The 25,203-nt window shown below is 48.4% G+C and overlaps 7 protein-coding genes across 7 annotated transcripts; 1 reads left to right on the top strand and 6 right to left on the bottom strand.

The window, feature by feature from the left end:
- Window positions 1–743: 743 nt before the first annotated feature.
- TbgDal_VII3660 (hypothetical protein, conserved) lies at window positions 744–13,381 on the bottom strand (the record flags this gene model as incomplete). Its single annotated transcript, XM_011776407.1, is given in 2 exon segments — window positions 744–5,471; window positions 5,477–13,381. Coding segments are annotated over 2 exon segments (12,633 nt in total).
- A 1,175-nt stretch (window positions 13,382–14,556) lies between these two features.
- Window positions 14,557–16,338, bottom strand: TbgDal_VII3670 (hypothetical protein, conserved; the record flags this gene model as incomplete). Its single annotated transcript, XM_011776408.1, has 1 exon — window positions 14,557–16,338. One exon carries the CDS (start codon window positions 16,336–16,338, stop codon window positions 14,557–14,559), a length of 1,782 nt encoding a protein of 593 aa, XP_011774710.1.
- A 433-nt stretch (window positions 16,339–16,771) lies between these two features.
- On the bottom strand, window positions 16,772–17,845 carry TbgDal_VII3680 (hypothetical protein, conserved; the record flags this gene model as incomplete). The annotated part of the gene is made up of 1 exon (XM_011776409.1): window positions 16,772–17,845. One exon carries the CDS (start codon window positions 17,843–17,845, stop codon window positions 16,772–16,774), a length of 1,074 nt encoding a protein of 357 aa, XP_011774711.1.
- A 1,653-nt stretch (window positions 17,846–19,498) lies between these two features.
- TbgDal_VII3690 (farnesyl pyrophosphate synthase, putative) lies at window positions 19,499–20,602 on the bottom strand (the record flags this gene model as incomplete). Its single annotated transcript, XM_011776410.1, has 1 exon — window positions 19,499–20,602. One exon carries the CDS (start codon window positions 20,600–20,602, stop codon window positions 19,499–19,501), a length of 1,104 nt encoding a protein of 367 aa, XP_011774712.1.
- A 316-nt stretch (window positions 20,603–20,918) lies between these two features.
- Window positions 20,919–21,248, top strand: TbgDal_VII3695 (hypothetical protein, unlikely; the record flags this gene model as incomplete). The annotated part of the gene is made up of 1 exon (XM_011776411.1): window positions 20,919–21,248. One exon carries the CDS (start codon window positions 20,919–20,921, stop codon window positions 21,246–21,248), a length of 330 nt encoding a protein of 109 aa, XP_011774713.1.
- A 210-nt stretch (window positions 21,249–21,458) lies between these two features.
- On the bottom strand, window positions 21,459–23,249 carry TbgDal_VII3700 (hypothetical protein, conserved; the record flags this gene model as incomplete). The annotated part of the gene is made up of 1 exon (XM_011776412.1): window positions 21,459–23,249. One exon carries the CDS (start codon window positions 23,247–23,249, stop codon window positions 21,459–21,461), a length of 1,791 nt encoding a protein of 596 aa, XP_011774714.1.
- Window positions 23,250–24,129: 880 nt separating this feature from the next.
- TbgDal_VII3710 (hypothetical protein, conserved) lies at window positions 24,130–24,960 on the bottom strand (the record flags this gene model as incomplete). Its single annotated transcript, XM_011776413.1, has 1 exon — window positions 24,130–24,960. The coding sequence occupies one exon, from the start codon at window positions 24,958–24,960 to the stop codon at window positions 24,130–24,132; it is 831 nt and encodes a 276-aa protein (XP_011774715.1).
- Window positions 24,961–25,203: the final 243 nt, after the last annotated feature.

Here is a 25,203-nt window from a genome sequence, read left to right on the forward strand (position 1 = left end):
TTAAAGGGAAAACGGGGTTTACGCAATGAAAAAAAAAATGCATACATGCGGGTGCCCACGCAGCTACTCCGTGCAGTATCGGGTAACATGGGAACGGCAGGAATGGAAAGACGCCAACCCCGTCGATACACCGTGCACTAAAAAGTGCAGTTCATCCGTAACGACAACAAGCAACAGTAAGGCAGCAGGAGCGTTAAACGCCACCATCAGGGAAAAGAAGATTGCCGCCCCGTGCAAGTGGTTTGCACGACAGTAACCCGGTAGCTTGCTGCTGCATTGGCACATGACCCTCTAAAAGAAAACAAAAACTTAACCCTCCTGTTATAGGCTCACAGAGGCTCGGTGGGCCGAAAAATGGGGGGAATGCAAACCAAGAGACAAAAGGGAAAGACGTATATAAAGGAAAAACGGCCGCTTCTGCCGCAGCTGCTACTCTGCGGCATCAACTATTTCATTTTCAGCGTCTCAATGACACCTTAACTCACCGTTTTTCCTGAACTTTCTGTATACTCTTTTTGTTCTTCCCCCGTAAATTGGATTCCCCTATAACATGAAGACCTCCCTCCCCTCCGGTAAATACATCTTTCCTACCCCCCCCCCACGCAGCTGCTTTCGCTGCACCAAACACTCCATCCACCAGCAAAGCTCTATTGAAACAAAAATATTCGTTACATTAGACGTCATTCATCGACTGTAACCTAGGTAGTGTATGAGATACCGCATCAATTACACGCTGAGTGTCATCAATGGTGCGCCCACGGCCCTCCCAAATGCGTTGTTGGGCAACCGGTTGCGTCGCCCTCGTCCTCATCGTCTTCACCTTCCTCAACAGAGCGCAAAAGCGATATCTCACGCAAAAGCTCCTTTGCACTCGTGGCAGAAACCTGACAACCACGAATGCGCGAGTCCAGATCCGTCATCAGTCCACCTATGTTGCGATTTAGCTCATCCACCACATCGTCGTGTTGTCTCCCTTTAGACTGTAATTCGACCATAAGTGCCTCTTTTTCACGCTTCAAACGCTCAAGCTGATGGCGCATCGAGCTAATGATATCTGTCCCACCCACGGCCAGATTGCTTGCAGACGGTACAGTCACCGCTGAGGTGATGGAATTGCCAGTCTCTCCGAGATGCTCTGACGATGTCCAGGGGAGGGGAACGGGCATACCACCCTGTAGTTCCTCGATTCTGGCCTCCAGTTGTTGCATGACTGCCTCCACCTCACGCATCTCGTCGTCCTTAGCGTCTTGCAGGTCAAAGAGTTCCTGTTCACGGGCCTCCAGGGCCATCAACGCCGCCTTCTCCGCTGCTCGGGCTCCTTCAAGGACATTAACAAACTCATCGAGTTTACCAATGGTGTCAGTGTATTCAAACCCCTTCTCGTCCAACTCAAGCAACAGTGCAGCAATTTTTCTGTTAAGCGCATCAAGATCCTCTTTGTGAGTGGTCTCCCGCTGTTCTAACTCTTCCCTCAGGGCAGCGTTCTCTTCGCTAAGTTTCTTAACCTCCTGTTCAAGTTCACCTACGAGATAAACGCCACTCATTAACTCTTCAACCTTTCCACGGGCCACCTCCACGTGCGAACTTCGTGCCTTTTCAAGCATGTTGAAAAGTGAGAGAAGCATCTCGTCACGGAACTTTTTGTCCCTATCTTGGGTGCAACGAAGTTCAAGTAACTCTTCCTCACGGGCAAAAAGCTCACTGCGCACCGTGCACTCAGCCTGACGAGCCTCATCTAATAGTACGACCATCTCCTCCATATTCTCCAGCATTTCGGTGTGTTCTGTGGCACGCTCCTCAAGTTCGTCGAGTAAGTCACCTTCACGTTTCGCGCGAATACGGTCACGGTTGAGGAACCCAACGACCAATAAGCACTGCAGCGAAGACAAAGAAGAGCGTTCAATAACCAAACGAGACAAGACCTCATCAACGAAAACACCCTGCTCATCAACCATGACACCGCAGGCACGCCGCAAGAATGAAGACATCGTCAAATTGCCGTCACCAGCATCGTTAGTCCCAATACTACTGCCCAAAAGCAGCCGCTGCGTTTCCCTGAATGGGTAATGCTGAAGCCGTTGAGCAATTTCCGAAGGATGGATGCTTGAAGGATGGGTGACATCAAATTCAACCACACGACCACTCGGAGTGAACGTTACATTACTCACACAATCCCTGTAGACACGACATGCATTAGCAGCATCAACAACAACAGCACAACGTAACTCTTCCGGTTTATTCTTCAGCAACTCATCTAACCTCTCACCTTGAAGTTGAACACACTGAGAACTTACCATGCAATCTCCCTCCATCGAAGCCATCCACCGAGAATCATGTTTGCGCTCCTCCTCGCCGCCACGCGAAGGCTCATTCAACGCTTCCTCTAAGTCGTCCAGAGCGTTCGACATCAACACAGAAGGAGGATCATTGTGCGAAGAAGCGTCCACCACATCGACACCACTCCTCAGTTTTTTCAAAGCATCTACAGCTTTACGAAGCCCATCGCTCTGAGATACCAACTCATTGGTCTTGCGCTCATTCACAGCCTGCAGTTCCATCACCTGCTCCTCCATATCACGAAGTCGTCTTTGTTGCTTGTCCAACTCATCTACCCTCAGTTCATCAGTGCCCCGCAATTGTTCATTCTGTGTCAGAAATTCTTTCAGACGGTCACCAAGTTCCTGAAGTAGTTCGCCCTGAACAACAAGTTCATGAGATTTAATATCAAGTTCCTTCCGCAACTCGTCGTTTTCCGAAGATATCTCAGAGAGCTTCAGACGCAATTCCTTTACATCTGATAAAAGACATTCGATTTCTTTAGAATTTTCATCATCAACACTACGGAGATCGATATTTTCCCGCTTCACAAGAATCAACTCATTTTTGATAACACCAATACCATCACCGTCACCAGAACAATCCACATCAGCACTCTTCTCCTTCAAAAGATATTCATCACCAGAATAAATTTTCACAGCACCGTCCTTCGCATCCCGAGAAACATCACAATAATCATTACGTAAAGAAAACAGTTCGTTACTTCGTCTCAGTTCCTCATTCTCAGCGCGTAGTTCAGCAAGTTGCTCTTCCATCTCATGAAGTTTCTCATTCTGCACATCAAGTTCACGTGCCTTGTCACCATCAGTATTGCGGAGCTCCTCATTCTCAGCGCGTAGTTCAGCAAGTTGCTCTTCCATCTCATGAAGTTTCTCATTCTGCACATCAAGTTCACGTGCCTTGTCACCATCAGTATTGCGAAGCTCCTCATTCTCAGCGCGTAGTTCAGCAAGTTGCTCTTCCATCTCATGAAGTTTCTCATTCTGCACATCAAGTTCACGTGCCTTGTCACCATCAGTATTGCGAAGCTCCTCATTCTCAGCGCGTAGTTCAGCAAGTTGCTCTTCCATCTCATGAAGTTTCTCATTCTGCACATCAAGTTCACGTGCCTTGTCACCATCAGTATTGCGAAGCTCCTCATTCTCAGCGCGTAGTTCAGCAAGTTGCTCCTCCATCTCATGAAGTTTCTCATTCTGCACATCAAGTTCACGTGCCTTGTCACCATCAGTATTGCGAAGCTCCTCATTTTCAGCGCGTAGTTCAGCAAGTTGCTCCTCCATCTCATGAAGTTTCTCATTCTGCACATCAAGTTCACGTGCCTTGTCACCATCAGTATTGCGAAGCTCCTCATTTTCAGCGCGTAGTTCAGCAAGTTGCTCCTCCATCTCATGAAGTTTCTCATTCTGCACATCAAGTTCACGTGCCTTGTCACCATCAGTATTGCGAAGCTCCTCATTCTCAGCGCGTAGTTCAGCAAGTTGCTCCTCCATCTCATGAAGTTTCTCATTCTGCACATCAAGTTCACGTGCCTTGTCACCATCAGTATTGCGAAGCTCCTCATTCTCAGCGCGTAGTTCAGCAAGTTGCTCCTCCATCTCATGAAGTTTCTCATTCTGCACATCAAGTTCACGTGCCTTGTCACCATCAGTATTGCGAAGCTCCTCATTCTCAGCGCGTAGTTCAGCAAGTTGCTCTTCCATCTCATGAAGTTTCTCATTCTGCACATCAAGTTCACGTGCCTTGTCACCATCAGTATTGCGAAGCTCCTCATTTTCAGCGCGTAGTTCAGCAAGTTGCTCTTCCATCTCATGAAGTTTCTCATTCTGCACATCAAGTTCACGTGCCTTGTCACCATCAGTATTGCGAAGCTCCTCATTCTCAGCGCGTAGTTCAGCAAGTTGCTCCTCCATCTCATGAAGTTTCTCATTCTGCACATCAAGTTCACGTGCCTTGTCACCATCAGTATTGCGAAGCTCCTCATTCTCAGCGCGTAGTTCAGCAAGTTGCTCCTCCATCTCATGAAGTTTCTCATTCTGCACATCAAGTTCACGTGCCTTGTCACCATCAGTATTGCGAAGCTCCTCATTCTCAGCGCGTAGTTCATTTATCTTCTGTTCAAGTTCTTTTTGTAGGTAGAGAAGTTGCTGATTTCTTACTTCTAGTTCTCTTAATTTAGCGTGCTGCTCCTCTCGTATTCCTGTGTTTTCGGTGCGCACTTCTCGGAGTTGTTCAACTAGTTCTTGGACTCTTCCTGATTGGACGCATAGATCAAGTGACTTTTCCACTTCGTGTTCGCGTAGCTGTTCGTTTTCCTTTTGCAGTTCGTTGGCATCTTGCTGTAGTTGTCGTAGTTGTGAATTCAGCTCCTCTATTTGATTTGTTTTACTGTTACAAATTTGCTGGAGATTGCTGTGAGATTCAGATAAAGTTCTCATCTGCCGATCAATATCCTGTATGTATTCGCTCTGCTTTTTTGCATCTACAGATATAATTTCATTATTTTTACAAAGTTCCTCATTTTCCCTAGCCAGAGTATTTAATTGTTTCTCTACAGCAGTTAGCCGCGCCTGTTGCGCAGTTAGTTCATTTGTTTTCTCCTCTTGTAATCGGAGAAGATCATTCCTCTCAGACGAAACATCATGCAGTTTTGCGCCAAGTTCACAGAGTTCTTGTTCTAGAGTATTCAGTTGTTGACGGCCTTCGTCGATCTGCTCCTTTAATAGATCAAGGCCATCCTTAGGTTCATTTAATTTCAACAGCAGCCGCTGCGTTTCCCTGAATGGGTAATGCTGAAGCCGTTGAGCAATTTCCGAAGGATGAATGCTTGAAGGATGGGTGACATCAAATTCAACCACACGACCACTCGGAGTGAACGTTACATTACTCACACAATCCCTGTAGACACGACATGCATTAGCAGCATCAACAACAACAGCACAACGTAACTCTTCCGGTTTATTCTTCAGCAACTCATCTAACCTCTCACCTTGAAGTTTAACACACTGAGAACTTACCATGCAATCTCCCTCCATCGAAGCGATCCACCGAGAATCATGTTTGCGCAGCTCATCATTTTCAGCACGAATCGCCTTCAGACTCTCTTGTAGCAAAGAAATTTTGGACTCAACATTAACAATCAGTTCATTAAGAGACTCAATTTCCTTTGCATTATCAAAATCAGTAAGACGAAGTTGCTCATTTTCCTCCTTAAGTTGTTGCAAATGCCGTTCCATCTCATGAAGTTTCTCATTCTGCACATCAAGTTCACGTGCCTTGTCACCTTCAATATTGCGAAGCTCCTCATTCTCAGCGCGTAGTTCAGCAAGTTGCTCCTCCATCTCATGAAGTTTCTCGTTCTGTACATCAAGTTCACGTGCCTTGTCACCTTCAGTATTGCGAAGCTCCTCATTTTCAGCGCGTAGTTCAGCAAGTTGCTCCTCCATCTCATGAAGTTTCTCATTCTGCACATCAAGTTCACGTGCCTTGTCACCATCAGTATTGCGAAGCTCCTCATTCTCAGCGCGTAGTTCAGCAAGTTGCTCCTCCATCTCATGAAGTTTCTCATTCTGCACATCAAGTTCACGTGCCTTGTCACCATCAGTATTGCGAAGCTCCTCATTCTCAGCGCGTAGTTCAGCAAGTTGCTCCTCCATCTCATGAAGTTTCTCATTCTGCGCATCAAGTTCACGTGCCTTGTCACCATCAGTATTGCGAAGCTCCTCATTTTCAGCGCGTAGTTCAGCAAGTTGCTCCTCCATCTCATGAAGTTTCTCATTCTGCACATCAAGTTCACGTGCCTTGTCACCATCAGTATTGCGAAGCTCCTCATTCTCAGCGCGTAGTTCAGCAAGTTGCTCTTCCATCTCATGAAGTTTCTCATTCTGCACATCAAGTTCACGTGCCTTGTCACCATCAGTATTGCGAAGCTCCTCATTCTCAGCGCGTAGTTCAGCAAGTTGCTCCTCCATCTCATGAAGTTTCTCATTCTGCACATCAAGTTCACGTGCCTTGTCACCATCAGTATTGCGAAGCTCCTCATTTTCAGCGCGTAGTTCAGCAAGTTGCTCCTCCATCTCATGAAGTTTCTCATTCTGCACATCAAGTTCACGTGCCTTGTCACCATCAGTATTGCGAAGCTCCTCATTTTCAGCGCGTAGTTCAGCAAGTTGCTCCTCCATCTCATGAAGTTTCTCATTCTGCACATCAAGTTCACGTGCCTTGTCACCATCAGTATTGCGAAGCTCCTCATTCTCAGCGCGTAGTTCAGCAAGTTGCTCCTCCATCTCATGAAGTTTCTCATTCTGCACATCAAGTTCACGTGCCTTGTCACCATCAGTATTGCGAAGCTCCTCATTCTCAGCGCGTAGTTCAGCAAGTTGCTCCTCCATCTCATGAAGTTTCTCATTCTGCACATCAAGTTCACGTGCCTTGTCACCATCAGTATTGCGAAGCTCCTCATTCTCAGCGCGTAGTTCAGCAAGTTGCTCCTCCATCTCATGAAGTTTCTCATTCTGCACATCAAGTTCACGTGCCTTGTCACCATCAGTATTGCGAAGCTCCTCATTCTCAGCGCGTAGTTCAGCAAGTTGCTCTTCCATCTCATGAAGTTTCTCATTCTGCACATCAAGTTCACGTGCCTTGTCACCATCAGTATTGCGAAGCTCCTCATTCTCAGCGCGTAGTTCAGCAAGTTGCTCTTCCATCTCATGAAGTTTCTCATTCTGCACATCAAGTTCACGTGCCTTGTCACCATCAGTATTGCGAAGCTCCTCATTTTCAGCGCGTAGTTCAGCAAGTTGCTCCTCCATCTCATGAAGTTTCTCATTCTGCACATCAAGTTCACGTGCCTTGTCACCATCAGTATTGCGAAGCTCCTCATTTTCAGCGCGTAGTTCAGCAAGTTGCTCCTCCATCTCATGAAGTTTCTCATTCTGCACATCAAGTTCACGTGCCTTGTCACCATCAGTATTGCGAAGCTCCTCATTCTCAGCGCGTAGTTCAGCAAGTTGCTCCTCCATCTCATGAAGTTTCTCATTCTGCACATCAAGTTCACGTGCCTTGTCACCATCAGTATTGCGAAGCTCCTCATTTTCAGCGCGTAGTTCAGCAAGTTGCTCCTCCATCTCATGAAGTTTCTCATTCTGCACATCAAGTTCACGTGCCTTGTCACCATCAGTATTGCGAAGCTCCTCATTTTCAGCGCGTAGTTCAGCAAGTTGCTCCTCCATCTCATGAAGTTTCTCATTCTGCACATCAAGTTCACGTGCCTTGTCACCATCAGTATTGCGAAGCTCCTCATTTTCAGCGCGTAGTTCAGCAAGTTGCTCCTCCATCTCATGAAGTTTCTCATTCTGCACATCAAGTTCACGTGCCTTGTCACCATCAGTATTGCGAAGCTCCTCATTTTCAGCGCGTAGTTCAGCAAGTTGCTCCTCCATCTCATGAAGTTTCTCATTCTGCACATCAAGTTCACGTGCCTTGTCACCATCAGTATTGCGAAGCTCCTCATTTTCAGCGCGTAGTTCAGCAAGTTGCTCCTCCATCTCATGAAGTTTCTCATTCTGCACATCAAGTTCACGTGCCTTGTCACCATCAGTATTGCGAAGCTCCTCATTCTCAGCGCGTAGTTCAGCAAGTTGCTCCTCCATCTCATGAAGTTTCTCATTCTGCACATCAAGTTCACGTGCCTTGTCACCATCAGTATTGCGAAGCTCCTCATTTTCAGCGCGTAGTTCAGCAAGTTGCTCCTCCATCTCATGAAGTTTCTCATTCTGCACATCAAGTTCACGTGCCTTGTCACCATCAGTATTGCGAAGCTCCTCATTCTCAGCGCGTAGTTCAGCAAGTTGCTCTTCCATCTCATGAAGTTTCTCATTCTGCACATCAAGTTCACGTGCCTTGTCACCATCAGTATTGCGAAGCTCCTCATTCTCAGCGCGTAGTTCAGCAAGTTGCTCTTCCATCTCATGAAGTTTCTCATTCTGCACATCAAGTTCACGTGCCTTGTCACCATCAGTATTGCGAAGCTCCTCATTTTCAGCGCGTAGTTCAGCAAGTTGCTCTTCCATCTCATGAAGTTTCTCATTCTGCACATCAAGTTCACGTGCCTTGTCACCATCAGTATTGCGAAGCTCCTCATTTTCAGCGCGTAGTTCAGCAAGTTGCTCCTCCATCTCATGAAGTTTCTCATTCTGTACATCAAGTTCACGTGCCTTGTCACCATCAGTATTGCGAAGCTCCTCATTTTCAGCGCGTAGTTCAGCAAGTTGCTCTTCCATCTCATGAAGTTTCTCATTCTGCACATCAAGTTCACGTGCCTTGTCACCATCAGTATTGCGAAGCTCCTCATTTTCAGCGCGTAGTTCAGCAAGTTGCTCCTCCATCTCATGAAGTTTCTCATTCTGCACATCAAGTTCACGTGCCTTGTCACCATCAGTATTGCGAAGTTCCTCATTCTCAGCGCGTAGTTCAGCAAGTTGCTCCTCCATCTCATGAAGTTTCTCATTCTGTACATCAAGTTCACGTGCCTTGTCACCATCAGTATTGCGAAGCTCCTCATTTTCAGCGCGTAGTTCAGCAAGTTGCTCTTCCATCTCATGAAGTTTCTCATTCTGCACATCAAGTTCACGTGCCTTGTCACCATCAGTATTGCGGAGCTCCTCATTCTCAGCGCGTAGTTCAGCAAGTTGCTCTCCATCTCATGAAGTTTCTCGTTCTGTACATCAAGTTCACGTGCCTTGTCACCTTCAGTATTGCGAAGCTCCTCATTTTCAGCGCGTAGTTCAGCAAGTTGCTCCTCCATCTCATGAAGTTTCTCATTCTGCACATCAAGTTCACGTGCCTTGTCACCATCAGTATTGCGAAGCTCCTCATTCTCAGCGCGTAGTTCAGCAAGTTGCTCCTCCATCTCATGAAGTTTCTCATTCTGCACATCAAGTTCACGTGCCTTGTCACCATCAGTATTGCGAAGCTCCTCATTCTCAGCGCGTAGTTCAGCAAGTTGCTCCTCCATCTCATGAAGTTTCTCGTTCTGTACATCAAGTTCACGTGCCTTGTCACCATCAGTATTGCGAAGCTCCTCATTTTCAGCGCGTAGTTCAGCAAGTTGCTCCTCCATCTCATGAAGTTTCTCATTCTGCACATCAAGTTCACGTGCCTTGTCACCATCAGTATTGCGAAGCTCCTCATTCTCAGCGCGTAGTTCAGCAAGTTGCTCCTCCATCTCATGAAGTTTCTCATTCTGCACATCAAGTTCACGTGCCTTGTCACCATCAGTATTGCGAAGCTCCTCATTTTCAGCGCGTAGTTCAGCAAGTTGCTCTTCCATCTCATGAAGTTTCTCATTCTGCACATCAAGTTCACGTGCCTTGTCACCATCAGTATTGCGAAGCTCCTCATTTTCAGCGCGTAGTTCAGCAAGTTGCTCCTCCATCTCATGAAGTTTCTCATTCTGCACATCAAGTTCACGTGCCTTGTCACCATCAGTATTGCGAAGCTCCTCATTCTCAGCGCGTAGTTCAGCAAGTTGCTCTTCCATCTCATGAAGTTTCTCATTCTGCACATCAAGTTCACGTGCCTTGTCACCATCAGTATTGCGAAGCTCCTCATTCTCAGCGCGTAGTTCAGCAAGTTGCTCTTCCATCTCATGAAGTTTCTCATTCTGCACATCAAGTTCACGTGCCTTGTCACCATCAGTATTGCGAAGCTCCTCATTTTCAGCGCGTAGTTCAGCAAGTTGCTCCTCCATCTCATGAAGTTTCTCATTCTGCACATCAAGTTCACGTGCCTTGTCACCATCAGTATTGCGAAGCTCCTCATTCTCAGCGCGTAGTTCAGCAAGTTGCTCCTCCATCTCATGAAGTTTCTCATTCTGCACATCAAGTTCACGTGCCTTGTCACCATCAGTATTGCGAAGCTCCTCATTTTCAGCGCGTAGTTCAGCAAGTTGCTCTTCCATCTCATGAAGTTTCTCATTCTGCACATCAAGTTCACGTGCCTTGTCACCATCAGTATTGCGAAGCTCCTCATTTTCAGCGCGTAGTTCAGCAAGTTGCTCTTCCATCTCATGAACGTATCCCTGCAGCTCGACGTCACCTGATGCTGTTTCCCTAACGCGATGAAGCTCCTCATTCTCAGCGCGTAGTTCAGCAAGTTGCTCTTCCATCTCATGAACGTATCCCTGCAGCTCGACGTCACCTGATGCTGCTTCTCTAACGCGATGAAGCTCCTCATTCTCAGCGCGTAGTTCAGCAAGTTGCTCTTCCATCTCATGAACGTATCCCTGCAGCTCGACGTCACCTGATGCTGTTTCCCTAACGCGATGAAGCTCCTCATTCTCAGCGCGTAGTTCAGCAAGTTGCTCTTCCATCTCATGAAGTTTCTCATTCTGCACATCAAGTTCACGTGCCTTGTCACCATCAGTATTGCGAAGCTCCTCATTTTCAGCGCGTAGTTCAGCAAGTTGCTCTTCCATCTCATGAACGTATCCCTGCAGCTCCACGTCACCTGATGCTGCTTCCCTAATGCAATGAAGCTCTTCTTTTTCTATTAGTTGTCCTATTATCTGTTGATGTGGTCGAATGGGGTTGTGTTGTCCTTGTTTGTCTTCTTTTATTCGTACTGCTTTGCTTTCTTCGAGGGACTCTTTGTTTAAGGGTTCTTCGGTTTCTTGTTGCTTCTGACGATGTGCTCTTATGTTACATATATTATCTTTGTCGTGATCACGTAACGATTCGTCCGGTTCATGTAGCTTGCTGTTCTCTGTTGGTGCTTCTTTTCTGTACGTTTCCCTTGTCTGACATTCTTCTGCACTTTCTACGGATGTGTTGGTGCGGGTTGTTTCTTCTTCGCTAGTTTCTTTCTCTAAAAGATATCCGGCGTCTTTTGCGTCCTCGGTTTTTGTTTGAATAACTTCTTCTTTGTTTTCTTTTGTCCGGCGTAGTAAAGTGTTTTCGTCATTCAGTATGCGTAGCCTCTCCTCCAATGCTTTTATGTGCCCTTGTAGTTCCTCAATCTGAGCAATTTCCTCCCTGGTGGACATGAATAAATCACCATCGTCCAGGGTTTCGTGCAAACTGTGAGAATAAGAAGGACTGTCTTGGTGGTCTCCTTCCCTCCGGCCTCTATTGCTGTGTTGGTGAGGGTCACTTTCCCCTTGTTTCCCGATCGTTTGCATTAGTTGCAACACTGAAAGAAACTCTACCCTCCTGACCCGTTGTGCGAGATCATATTGCAACACGGAAGGAGGGTGAGAGACGGTGAACACGACAGATGTGTAGTACTCATTGAAACAAATATCGTCAATATCACTGATATCTACCTGGCAAGCACGAGCGGCATCCACAAGAACGGCTTTGTTGATATCTTCTCTATTGTTGATTATGTGCGTCCTCCATTCACGAAGATCGATATTCTTTTTGAGTGTGGTTGTGACCCTCTCCCCATGTTGGTCTTTATGTCCCTCGATGATGTAGCCCTCTCTGCTCCCACCGCGAGTTGATGCATGCAGCGGAGACTCGTGCTCACTTACCCCCTGGTCCGTAGCGTCGTATCCTCTAATCTGATCACCGCTGCTTTCCCTTTGTAGTTCCTCTATTTCTTTGCGGTAGTGCTCCAGCTGACGAAGATCTTCGTCATGGCGCTGCTTAAGTTCGCTGATCTTGATTATCCCTTCTTGGCGCGTCTTCTCTGCCAGTTCACGCTGCTCGCTCAGGAGCTGCTGTAGCTCGCTGTTCACCCGCTGAGCTTCTTCAATTTGTTGTAAGAGGTCACTGTTCTCTTCATGGGCAATATCAGTGGAATTTTGCCGTGGCTGAGAGTCCACTGCTTCGTCCTTCGGCTGCAAACCACCACAGCTGAACCCCCCTTCCAACGCATGATGAAGAGCAACGTGGAGCAGCGGGCGGTGAATGGTAGCGCACCAGTCAATGAACTGCACATCCTTGTCCGTAATGCTAACGACATCACCATTATCATCCGAAATACTCAAAACTGTCAGAATACAAGAACGGGAAACGTTGGTTGACGGCCTATCAGCAGAGGCGACGAACGTAAGGTACTGTTCGCTCTCATCTTCGCAAGCCCCATCGTCAACACTGCTTCCCTCTTCAGCACTGCAGTGCAACTTTGTTTCGATGCGCTTGATTTGCGTGTTCAGTTCCTTTATGTGAGCTATGTGGCTGGTAATATTCGCGTGCAGCTCGTCTGTGGACCGCTGAGAGTTTACGATCTCACATATGACGTGAAACATGCCCATCTGGGCAATGATCCAATCAAAAAGAAGAGGTAGCAGGGTGTCAGTACCGGACCTCGACCCGCCGGTCGTTTTCCCACTTAGTTGATTGCAGTAGAGGTGGACATCGGACATGTAGGCATCGTTGATGTCGTTGTAAAGTTCTACGCTCATATCAGTCATTGGGTCAAATTCCAGCAACCGCTGTATGTAGGTCGGATCCCTCACAGCGGCCCGCAGGTCCTCCCACGACCATGAGGAATCAACAACCAAGTCCTCATTTAGAAGTGCGACAGTTGCCTCTAGCGCAAGCCGAAGTTGCACCGATGGAACCCGTGTGTTGAACACTTCGTGAAGTCGCACCTCCTCTACAGCCGCAATAGCACGACGAACGGCATCGGAAGACTCCTTTGCACGCCCCATGGCCGCCTCATTGTTACGCCGAACAGCCGCCATCTCCTCGCGCAACGCCATAACACTCATGTGGCGGTGCCTCATCTCCTCCATTTTCCTCTCTTTGTCGATCCTTAGTGTGTTGAGAACAGCGGGATCGTGGCTGTTCTGTGGGAGCAACACACGCACCGTAGCGGAACGTGGATCCAGCTGCAACGCGCGCCCCAGAAACCATCGCCGCTTGGAAGCTTTGCCTAATAATTCATAGGCCACAAGAGACCCCACGCACAAGGGGTCTTTCACACTATTAAGTAACGACTTCACACGGCTGTGGGTCGGACTAGCGCCTTTGTCCAACGCATGCAGAGAATCTGCTGTTTGTGACCACTCCTCATCGAAATGGCCTTCGGCGGTTGCCATTGTAGGAAAGAGAACACGGAACACTAGCTAAAGCACCCAAAAGTACCTGGTCCCAAAACCCTGGTTGACACTTTGCTACTCTCCCCCTTCCCTCAATCGCTCTACTACACCTCGCTCACAAGCTCTACTGATTTCGCACTCAGCGGAGTTCGGATTCTTCCAAGACACGGCCAAATCCTCTCCTCCTCCTCCTCCTGTTTTTGCCCTTTTTTTTTTCGTTCTATTACAAAAATTAAACAAAACTTTTGTCCTCCCCAACACTCACCCTCGCGGTGGCAAACACCAGTAGCAGTGGTGGTGTCGCCTCGTCACACTAGAAATGAACTACCGACTTGGGTGTGTTAACTCAGCCTTTCCACGGGGTTAGATCGCTCTTCAACTTTTCTGGCCCCTGTAGGTGCGGTTCTGACCGTTCTTCGGGAATACTATAATGTACAACGATGCAAGCAGAGGAAACAGGAGAAATGAAATCATGGACACGACCCACTTGTAAAATCGACTAGTGCGTGGGTCTAAAGATAACACACAAATGCACAGTTATTCGTTTCTTACAAAGAAATCCGCACACTCAACGATACTTTTTCGACCTCTTCCTGCCGCTTGCAGTCTGACGCTCTTGCAACGATCCGCAAAAGCACAAGGCCAACACCAAACAGATACGATGCGATATGACATTATACGTATACCCACGTAATATCCAGAGAGTAGCGCGTCTGCATCCTCCCCCCCCCCTCGTTGCAGCCACCTGTTTGTACGTGCGGGCACAATAAAGGAAGAAGGTCGCTTCCTTCTCACTATCAAGTGGAGGTCAAAGGAAAGACCACCCCTCTAGTCTGAGGCTTAAAATGAAAACAACGATGTGTCGGCAACTTCTGCAGTTCATTCAGGAGAATGGCACAACGTCGCATGTACGACCACCGTCGCCACCAGCAGCGGCACCGACAGAAGTTGATAGTTATAATTTTTTTCCCCCTTTTAAAGTTCTGTACCGCGTAATCACCCGATGCCTCCTCCCTTCCTGTCGTTTGCTCGATGGGGAAGATAAATGTGAACGACAAATGTGGCAGTCACTTGTGAAGGGTCAAAATCAAAACATACCAATACACCACCAACTACGTCCTCAGCCTGACACCGCACCTTCCCACGCACGCACTCGCATGGGGCACCACACGCTCTCACATCTCGGATGGATGGTGCGTGACGAACACGTGCAGTGGGTCAAAGTCCTCGAGCAAGGGATTAAACCCACTTCGCGTAGTGAAGATAGATGTTTTATCACCCCCGAATGTTTTCCAAAACTGAGGGTGCGACATGCTTGAAACCTCTTTATATGCACCGCATATATTGCGGTACACCGCCGTAAGAAGGTCGAAATCTGTAGGAAAGCAAATGTCGATCATTCCTGCGTTGCCCTGCAGGGAATCCGCAGGACGACGGAGGTAAATGTCCTTGGCAATACGCGTCTTGCTTTGCAGCACCGGTCCATTCACGCCTGGGAGGCCTTGACGCACCGACCCCCAATCTACAAGGAAAAGATGATGACGGGGAAAATACGTTGCACAGGTCTCAAGGAAGAGCATCGAGACTGTTGGCAGCCACAAGGTGCGGAACGGGCTGTGCATCCACATCATCTTTGTAATAACTACCCGCAGAGGGTCGTACATGTTTGGCTCGATGCTCGTAAAGGGAGGTGGATCGATGTTGTCACGTCCACCGGTGAGGCACAGTACCTTGAGGCTATGAAACGACTCCTCCTGCATCCAGCGTGCATAGCGCAAGTAGCGAAGTATGACCGGATCCTTCACTGAAAAATACCTCTCGTGAGCAGTGGAAAGATTGTCATGTTGCTGGAAGTGAAACCATTGCTCATTACATACTCCATCGGCACTCAGCACGACACAATCGTGCGGCATACCAGAGAGTAACTCCACGCCGAACACGACGCAGCGCCTACGCTCCACTTCCCTCCAGTTCAAAATGGAGATGTTGTGAATTTTGACATGGTGGTAGTGCATAATAAGACGGTTACGAAGCACCTGCACGAGCTGAGGGTTTATTTCCACCACATGATACTCACACTGTTCGTACACAGAAGGGAAGTGCTCGCTCAGGTAGTCCAGAACACTAACAGCAAGTGCCCCTGAGCCCGCCCCAATATCGTACACAACCAGCGGGTCCCGAGGATCGAACTTCGCTCTCATCATGGTTACCAGGTACTCTGCAATCACCCAACCGTAGTGTGGTTGAAAGAGTTGGGTGGGTGTGACACATGAGGGTGTAGAATCGTGAATCTTCCCCACGTAGCGCTCATAGTCCTGCTGGTTGCGCAGGCTACCAAACGGAATGGGGTCAAAGTAGCCGGTGGTCATGAGTTGGCGGTATTTGCGATACAGTTTTGGGTAGTATCCCCATTTCTTATGATACAAGGCAAAATGAATGAAGTCTCGCATAATCAACTCCGTTCCAAGCGACTCGTGGTCGGCGACAGCCCCACCTTCAAAAACAAGAAGGTCCTCGAATAGTTTTTTTTGTCGCGTCACTCGTCGCTCCTCCTCCTCAGCTGCAAGCTCGTGAAGGCGTGATTCTGACACAGCCTCATTACACGATGACAATATGTAAGGCATCCCACTACCTACCGATGGAAGCACCGGGGTCGAGCTCATAGCAGCAGCATGGGGCCCCACGACGGCACCTGATGCAGTAGTCATACTGCAATCAACAATGTTGCCCTGCGAGACACAAGAAGGGGCGCCATCGCAGCTATTATTACCATCATTTCCCTGATTGCTGTAATGCGGGGGCAGGAGAGCGGCGCTGCCGCCGCCTGGCGTACTGAAGGGACTGCGGCCTCCGGCAGCACCAGCAGCGGGAAAGGAATACCATCGTCTCCCCGGGGATGATGGGATGGAGCGGGGCGAAACCCGAAGGGTACGCCTACCGAGTGGGAAGTACCTCATCTGAGTTGAGCGAATCCACAGAAGAAAAAAAATGGAGGAAGCAAATTAAAGAAATACGAAAACAAAATAAGAAAGAGCAGGAAAAGTGAAAAAATATTAGAGGCGCGAGCACGCACCTTCATACACAAATATACATGCATGTACAGGGACGTAAATTGCTCAAAGGGTTCCTCTCTCAAATCGTGCAGCAACACGCAAAAACAGAGTAAAAGGAAAGAAACAAAGACGCAGCGGCACCGCAGCAACACTCGCTAAATACGGTTTTCAACGCCGAAAAACAGAAAAACAAGAGCAAACATAAAGCATTACGTATGTATATACACGTATGGTCTGCGCGAGAAAATGCACCTACCATGGTTATGCCGCCTCAATTGGATGGCCCCACACGCATGAACACGAGACCACATAACAACTCGCAGTGGTACACGAATGTTCAAGCAATAGGTTCGTTATCATGTGTTTCTCTCTCTAACTGCACACCGCCTTTATGGTCACTTGTAGTTTCCCGTATCTCGCATGTCTCCCCCGGCTGGCTTGTGTCTCTACTCGGGTAGGCACCATCAGTCGCAGTGTCCCCAAGGTTGTGGACCCCGATATCGGGAACGGCACCACTACTTCCTGCCGGATTCTTTTTATATCGGCGAAAGTCACGACGCTTCTGGATTGCTAAGCACCCGCATGGCCCTTTACTTCTATCCGTGGCGACGAGTGGCTTTGACTGCTTCGATAACTTTTCACGCCTTTTCGCACGTTTGCTCAGCACGTGTTCGTACGTGGTTCGGCGGGTTAAGCAGAGATTGATATGAAACACTATGAGATTTCCCAATGCGGCCAGTCCAGCAGCGGAGAGCGCAAGTGTGAGAAAAAGAAAAACCATGTACGTCACGTAGCTACTGACTCCAAAACGCTCCTTGAGGCGGTCACTGAAGTCCTGCTTGTGTATAAATGCATTAGAGATGACGTAAATGCCAACGCCGAACACAAGGGCGATAGAACACCATGCTGTGCCCATGAAGCAGCAGAACATGACATAATTCCCCTCCCCTACACACGTGTTCAACCAACGGCAGTGGTGGTCGAAGCCGGGGACACACTTGTCACACACACTGCAGTGTTTGCTGCCCAAAATAACAAAGCGTCTGCAAAAGACGCAAGGCTCAGTACCAGGCGGGGCGGCTTCCTGCACAAGTTCCTCTTGAGCATAGCGTGGAACGTCCGTGGCAAAGACAATTGGGTCCTCAATCCGACTACAGGAAAGCGCTAATTTCAGCGCCGCTGTAGCGAATGTTAAGAAGCCAGAAATGGGGGAAATTATGCAAACCAGCAAACTATCGAGCATCGGAACGTGCAGTGTGAAATGCAGCGTAGCAAGCGTGACAATGACAGACCAAGCTATTACCTGAAGGGCGTCTAAAGGACACTCAAACCCACTGCGCCGCGGCCGTACAGGGCCCCCATAAATGTCAATCCACTGCCCAACAGGAGGCTCACAGCAACAGCTGCACATTAAAAGATTACAAGGACACACCGAACTGTGAACCTTCCAATTTGTTGAAGGGAAACAAGAAGTAATAAACCAGCAGCAACAGTAGAAGATGCTACGGCAAATCCGCCCCCACAATAATTTACGTCTACTCCCCTCCGGTCCCGCTTCTTGCTGTTAAGTGTGCGTGTATGTTTGTGTCGCACTACAGCGTATCCCCTTTCCCGATCCCGCTACTTTCTTCCACTCGTCCCCAAACAGTTCCTTAGGGTTTAGGTGTACCTCCCCTCACCTTATCCAACTAAACGTCGGGCAATCCAGAGGCACAGTGCCGAAGCAACGAGCAGATGCGGGGCCGATGCAATGGCAGCGCCGCGTGTATCCCCCACCCCACTGGTCCTTAACCCCACCTCCCCACCGGCCCCTCCGTGTTATCAAAGAACTTTACTTCTTGCCGTTGTTTTTTTCCTCTTATTTCGCTCTCTGAGCAACTACTTTTTTTGCACTTTCCGCTTTCCTCACTCTATTCCTCTCCCCCACCCCTTTCCCCAATGGAGCTTTTGATGCGTACTTATGCGGGTGAAGAACCCACCGTATATGCGCACACACACAAACTGATGACACCGTGATGAGGAGCTGATGGTCAAAAATTGGCGATGAAGTCCCAACAGTAACAATATATATATGGCAATGGAAACAATTAAAGACTGTTTCCACACGATCAGTGCCCAGACCAAACGCCCTAGACACTGTCTTCACTCACCTGTGGAGTGTAAAACCAAGAGGCCTAAGGAAAGAAACAGCGAAAGTAGAAACAAAAACAGAAGGGGGCGATGAAAGTAATGACAGACATTTGTACAAGTTATTCCCCAACAGTAAGGGCACATCGCTGCAAATAGAAGTGAACAATTTTGCGGAAACAGAACATGAAGAAACGGACAAACAATGTTAAACAAGGGGGAAAGCAACAACCACCAGGAAGTTAGAAAAAAAAATTCAGAAAAGATGAAGACAGAGGCTTCCCAAGACGCCATCAACGAATGGCAGATACTTCTCTCCCATGTAAATTACAAACATGAGTAGAACGTCGCACGGTTACAGTTGGGTGAGAATTGCGTGCGAACAAGGATGGGTGGTAACGGGAGGGAAGTTAGCGATGGCGAATTGCACTCTACACAAAAATAAGCGGGAAAGAGAAAATTAAAACGCCGACAACCAAAGGCTAAGCGGTAGCTCACACTTACGAGTGACCCCCTTGGGCCCCCCGGGCTAAGCATAACCTATCGAGACGGCAAGAACCATATAAAGAAAAAAAAAAAAGAAAACGTAACCGAAGAAAACAGTCGATAACCCTACTTCACACGCAGGAAATTCCAACTCGGTAAAGAGCACAGACACACACAAGCACCGGCCACTACTCCATTGTACCGCACGAAACCTTTGTGCCTTCACCGCACCGAGCCACCCGCACACAACACAATTTGTTCATTCACCCCGTCACTCTCTAATGCTTACACATAGGTGGTTGAGTCCCCTCTCCACACCTGCTGCCAACAATGTGCCTCCTACCCTGCACTTTAACAATCGATAGATTTTCCCCCACTTACACTCCCCCCCCCTTCACCTGTGTTTGCATCAGCTGCAGGATGCGCATTACTACCATCGAGTCGCTGTCCATCACTTCTGGCGCTTGTAAGTCTTTCCCCAGAGAGTTTCTACGCTGGCAGCAAATCCTGGTGAGCAAAGCCTCAGTTTCTCAATAAGCTCCTTCACCTGCTCTGCCACTGCAGCCTCGTAGGCTACATAATCCCCCTGCAGATCCGCTTCCTCATAGAGCCGCCTCACTGTGGCCACCTTCTCCGAGTCTCCACTACCGTAGTTTGCTTTGAACTCAGCAACCTGCGCACTGCTCGCTTTTGCGAGAAATGTTACGGCCAACCAAGAACACTTTGCATCCTGAATGTCAGTTCCGACTTTTCCTAGCCGCTCGGGTGGTGTAAAACAATCCATGACGTCGTCCTGCACCTGAAAGTATTCGCCCATAAGCATGGCCAACTCTTCCGTAACGCCCATGTCAACGGTGGGAAGAGCCTCACTAACAATAAGCCCCATAACTAGTGGTAGAAGGTAAGTGTAATAAGCTGTCTTGTACTTCACAATCCGCTTGTAATTGGAAAGGGTGAACTCCGCGAAATCTGTCGTAGTGGGCTGCGATACGTCGGGATCGAGTTTGTTTGAGTCAAACATTGACGTCACATCGTATAACTGCCCGACAGCTGTGGTGTAATCCACTCTGTTGAAACGACAGAGCAAATCCTGCAAAAAAGGACGGTCTGCAAAGAAATGCATCGCCATCATGTGAGTCCACGACTTCAATAGCAGACCGTCATTTATGGCACACTGCACCGTGACGCCTGGGTGACGGTACCAGCATGGCTTACCACGCCGCGTGACGCTGTTGTCCATAATGTCATCTTCCACCAAGTAATGGGCCTGAAGGAACTCAATCATCCAACCACAAACACACGCATCGTGTAGAACACGTTTCCGCCTTGCCCCATCGTCTTCTTCACCGTTGTTGTTTGGGCTTAGGGAAAGAAGGGACTCGGCCACATCGATCACCGTCAGGCCACGGTTGTATTTGCCGCCCAAGCATGTGGTGTCCATCATTTTCCGGAGGTATCTGACTCGATTCGGATCCATGTCGAACTTAAGTTCCAGTTCTTCGAGCAGAAACATCTGAATCTCATCATATACCTGCATAAACATTTGCATTGGCATTATACTCTCGCTGTGTGCGGTGATACCGCCTCTTGCTACTGTAGGTAAGTTTTTTTTTCCTTCTGAAACAGAAGAGATAAATATGTTACAACAAGGAAAACTGTACACTCAACACCACATCGAGAACACAAACATGTCTGGGGATAACCGCAACGCCTTTCTATCCCCGACTAAAAGAAGGAAAGCGTTAGGCACGTCAATATGCGGAGAGGGGGCACATGTCGACAAAGCAAGCGGTAAAATAATTCTTTAGCTGATAAGTAGAGAGTTTCTTATCTGTAAGCAATATGTTGCACTTCCGGCAAAACTCAAACAGATGCATATACATGGTTATACAGTCACAAGCAAAGACGTATATATACGTGTATGTCTGAGCAATGAAAAAGGTATCAAACTCAAGCACGCAATCGTAACCGCGCATAGACCGCAGAGTTTATCGGCGCGCCTAATACCACCTCCTCACCCCTTCACTCGTACAGGTAACAGCCACTTACATGCAGCACACATGGATCGGAGAAAAACAGTGCCGCGAGGGTGGCCATTGAAATGCGTCACACTGCACCGATTGGTACCTCAAAAGACAATGGCACGTCAGACAGCAACACCTTGTGGATTGACACACAAAAATGCTTACCCCTATCACTAGTACCCACACGCACGCAGCCCCAAACATACTCCATTCTACGTTTCTCTATAAGTACGGCGTGTCCTCCTACTCCCAATGAACACTCATATTTTGAATGCGGAGCACCGTTTAGCCGAAACATTTGCCCTCTCTTGCACTTTATCCCTCTCTTGCCTTTCCTTTTCCAAACTCATATATTTGTTTCCTCATCTCGTCACTTTCCCTGTAGAGTCAGCGGTCACCAACCATCAGGACCGCACCTCCGCCCACGGAGGTGCCACGCGCCTGCTCTGTTTCTTTTAGAAGTATATTAATCTCATCCACAAGACGCAAGCACTCTGTCTTCAATCCAACGAAGTAGCTCTCCCTCCCCTTCAAACGAACAAATTCTTCGAGTGTGAAAGAGGACTGACGCAGTTGCCGCAGGCGTCCCTCAAGTGTGGACATGGACCGGTACGAAGTGTCTTCATTCAACTGCTTGCGCAAAGTGTCGACTGTTCCACTAAGCACATTTAGTTGCTGCTTGCTTGAGTCACGCAGCTTTATCAAGAATGTTCTTTCATTGAGAAGTTCCGTGCGGCGGGCGTCCACGTTGCGGCGCAATCCGTCCATGTCACCGTATTTGATCATCTCTTGTGACTGCTCTTCCATCTTAAGAGCATGTGCCTGCAGCTCCGCCTTGATCTTTGTGTCCAAGTTCTCCACCTTCTCAAGTTCAACCTTGCGGTCCATCAACTCCCTCTCAAGTCGCTGGTGTGTCATTGTGTCGTGCTCAATCTGGTTTCGCTTTGCGTCTACCTCACTTTCTAGCGCTTGAAGGGCGTTTGGTGACCCTTCTTGTGGCATTTGCTTCTTGAGTTCTAAAGCTTGAGAGATTCGCTCAAGCAGTGTCGCGATGTTCCTCTGCACCTCGGTAATTTTGTCCATCTCCTCCTTCAACTTAGCAGGAAACGAGTCCATGAAGCTTTGCAGTTCACGGTCCTTTTCCTGTAGCTCCTGGAATGCCTTAATGTTATCCCCACTGTAACTCTTCAACTCTTCATCCAGGGAGGCGCAGCGGTTCTTTGATTCGCTAAGAGCATCGCGCGTCTCATTCACCTGACGTTCAAGGACCTCAATGTCCCCACGGGCCGTCTTCACCTGTTTGATCAAAAGTTGTCGTTCCTCCTCCACGGAAAGCGCACACTGTTTGGTTAACTCCTCCTTCAACTGACGCTTAGATAAAATACCACGAAGCACCTCAGCCGCTCGCTTCTTGTCGGGATCCGTCGAAAGCTTCGTCATCAGTAACTCCTGCTTCGCCGTTAGCATGCGTATTTGGTGCTGGTGGGAAAGAACAGCGTCTGACACATTGAACGCTTCGTCACGCGTTGCCTTGTATAAGCCGAAGTCCTGATTCTCCGCAAGAATACGACGGTCCAAGTTTTGCATTTCTTCTTCCAATGTTTGGGTATTCTTTTTCGTCAGCGCCTCCATTTCCTTGGCATTGAGAAAGAGCTGATCCACTTGTTTACGCTTTTCCCCATTCACCTGGTTTAGCTTTGTTGCTTGGTCCTTCACGCTGCTGGGGTCTTGTGTCGTGCTCTTCTCCAAAGCTAAATTAATATCAGCGAGAGTCCCCTTCAACTTTGCCGCCTCATCCGTCAGGGCCTTGTTCCGCTGCTGCAGTTGCGTGAGAACAGAGCCTCCTTTGACGATTAGTTCCTCTTGTTCGTTGAGACGCTCAATCTCCGTTGTTAGCTCCGTGATTTTCGGTCGCAGTAAGCCAATATAGTAACTGCGATCACCCACCTGGCGGCCTGGTCCTGCGTTACCGGACCGTGTGGCTGCACGCATCCCCTCTAGTGTCACCGGGGCCTGTGCACTCACCGAAACGGCTTGTTGCAAGCTCTCACCCATACCGGCAACGCGGGCACCCCGCATTTGTGATCCAGGCCTCATCTGCGATCCGGGGCGCATCTGCGATCCCGGCCTCAACCCACTCGTCTGGTTGAAATTAGTCCGACCAAATCCCCCCTGCATCTTTGGGAAGTATTGTATTCCGGTGCAGCAAAAGTGACTCCGGTACTCAAGCTCTTCCGTTCCTATTCAAATTGTATTCTCTTCGTCTAGGCGATGTCCAGCTCCGCTTTCCCCTCCTTTTACCGGCGATACTAAACTGTTATTCGCTTTTTATTCCCTGAAATCCCTGGCGGATCCGTCACGTGTTGTATCGTGCCCACAGCGCAAAAGAGTCGAATGAAATGACAAGAGGACTTGTGAAGAAAAAGAATGCGCCAAGCTGCTTAACCAATAGTAAAGCGGCTGCCAGTCACTCCCTTTGTTTCCCAAGCCACTAAAGCACCACGGGTTTGTGAAATAAGGGGGACACGACATGATGTATATATGTATATATACGTACACATGAAAATTATTAGTGACCACTGAAAATGTTGCTATCTCACCCAGCAGTATTTACCATCAGGGTATTTCCTCACTCGTATCAGTAAGGGTTAGAAAAAAAAAAAAAATGGCACACAACATGCTTACTCGGTACAAGAAGGAGGGTAGAATTACGGATAGAGGGCAGAAATAATAGTCAACAAACCTTCAGGCATCAAAGTCGCGGCCCACAATTACTGCTTCTGATTTATCTTTTTTTAAAACGTTGCCGCTGATTGTGTGAGTGTGTGTTACCTTTATTCGCGCGCTTCAGAGCGCTACCCCACTTTAAAATAACACACAACTGGGGGCGCACGGCGGCCAGGAAACTATGCCTTACCTGTCTGTCGACGCATTTTCCGCTCCCGCAAGTACAAGAGAAATACACAACAGCGGAACTGTCGAAATCACCACTTAGTACTGCTCCCACTTCACTTTCTTTTGGAGGCTCTGCTCTCTGTGCAAACTTCGGACTTATCACTTACCAATCCAAATCAGCCGTGCGGACCCGCTTAGAAACGGGCTCTTGCTCCACCTCTTCCTCAATTACAAGCCGCTGCCGCCGTGTTCCACGACCACTACGGTGCACCACCGAAGAATCATCCCTTTTGCCTATTTTTCTATTGCTTTCCTCCATTTCTTCTTCCTCATCCAACTCATCGTCCATCACAAACTCGGGGAACTCCTCATCCTCCTCATCTTCTAACGCTTCGAACTCAGTGCGGTCCTCCTCACGATCGAGTACCCGCTCAAATGCCTCAAGACTGCAATTGATCACGCTGTCATATGTCCCACTTCGCAACCGCTCCAACAGCTCCTTCTCCACTTCCAGTTCCAACCGTGCCGCAGCTTCTGCCTTTGCCTCGCGACGGATCAACTTATCCTCCTGGCGCTTGTTTACGGAAACGTACTCCACCTTTGGCTCTAACAACATCTTTCGGCGCCGCATCAAATACTGCTTAAGTCGCAGCAGCCGGGCCTTGACCTTGTTCACAAGCTTTTGGTCCCACCACTGTAGCTCTTCATCAATCTGAGCAAGCGCACGTGGAAAATTAGCGTCAAGTCGGACTTTCTCCCATTGCCGCCGAGGCAGGTGCGCACGCTCCGCTGTCTTGACATAAAGGTAAAGCTCATCGTCATGTTCGACCACTGTGGCGTATTGTGCGTTTGAAAGGGGGCATACACCACGTTGGCAGAGACCTGTCACGTTGTACGGGTTGCGGCAGAAACGAGCCTTATCGTCGTGCGTCTTAACTTTAAATGAACAGAAAGTTTGCCCCATAACGTTCCACATCGCATCATCATGGTTCATCGCTCCAGTGTACTGAACACACGCGTCGCTAGTGTGTGAAAAAAGCGCCCGTGTACTGGCAAGCAATGGGTGTATGCACGCTGTCCTACGTAGAACCTCTAAACGTAACCTTCGCGGAAGAGAGCCCTCAGATCAGCAAGGAGATGAGAATGGGCGGTTGTTTTCCTAACAAGATAAAGTGATGAAAAAGGGTGATAACAGTTGTCAACTATATGCTCAGACTGATGAAGCTAGAAAAAAAAA

Source organism: Trypanosoma brucei, chromosome 7, assembly GCF_000210295.1.
Source record: "Trypanosoma brucei gambiense DAL972 chromosome 7, complete sequence".
NCBI lineage: Eukaryota > Euglenozoa > Kinetoplastea > Trypanosomatida > Trypanosomatidae > Trypanosoma > Trypanosoma brucei.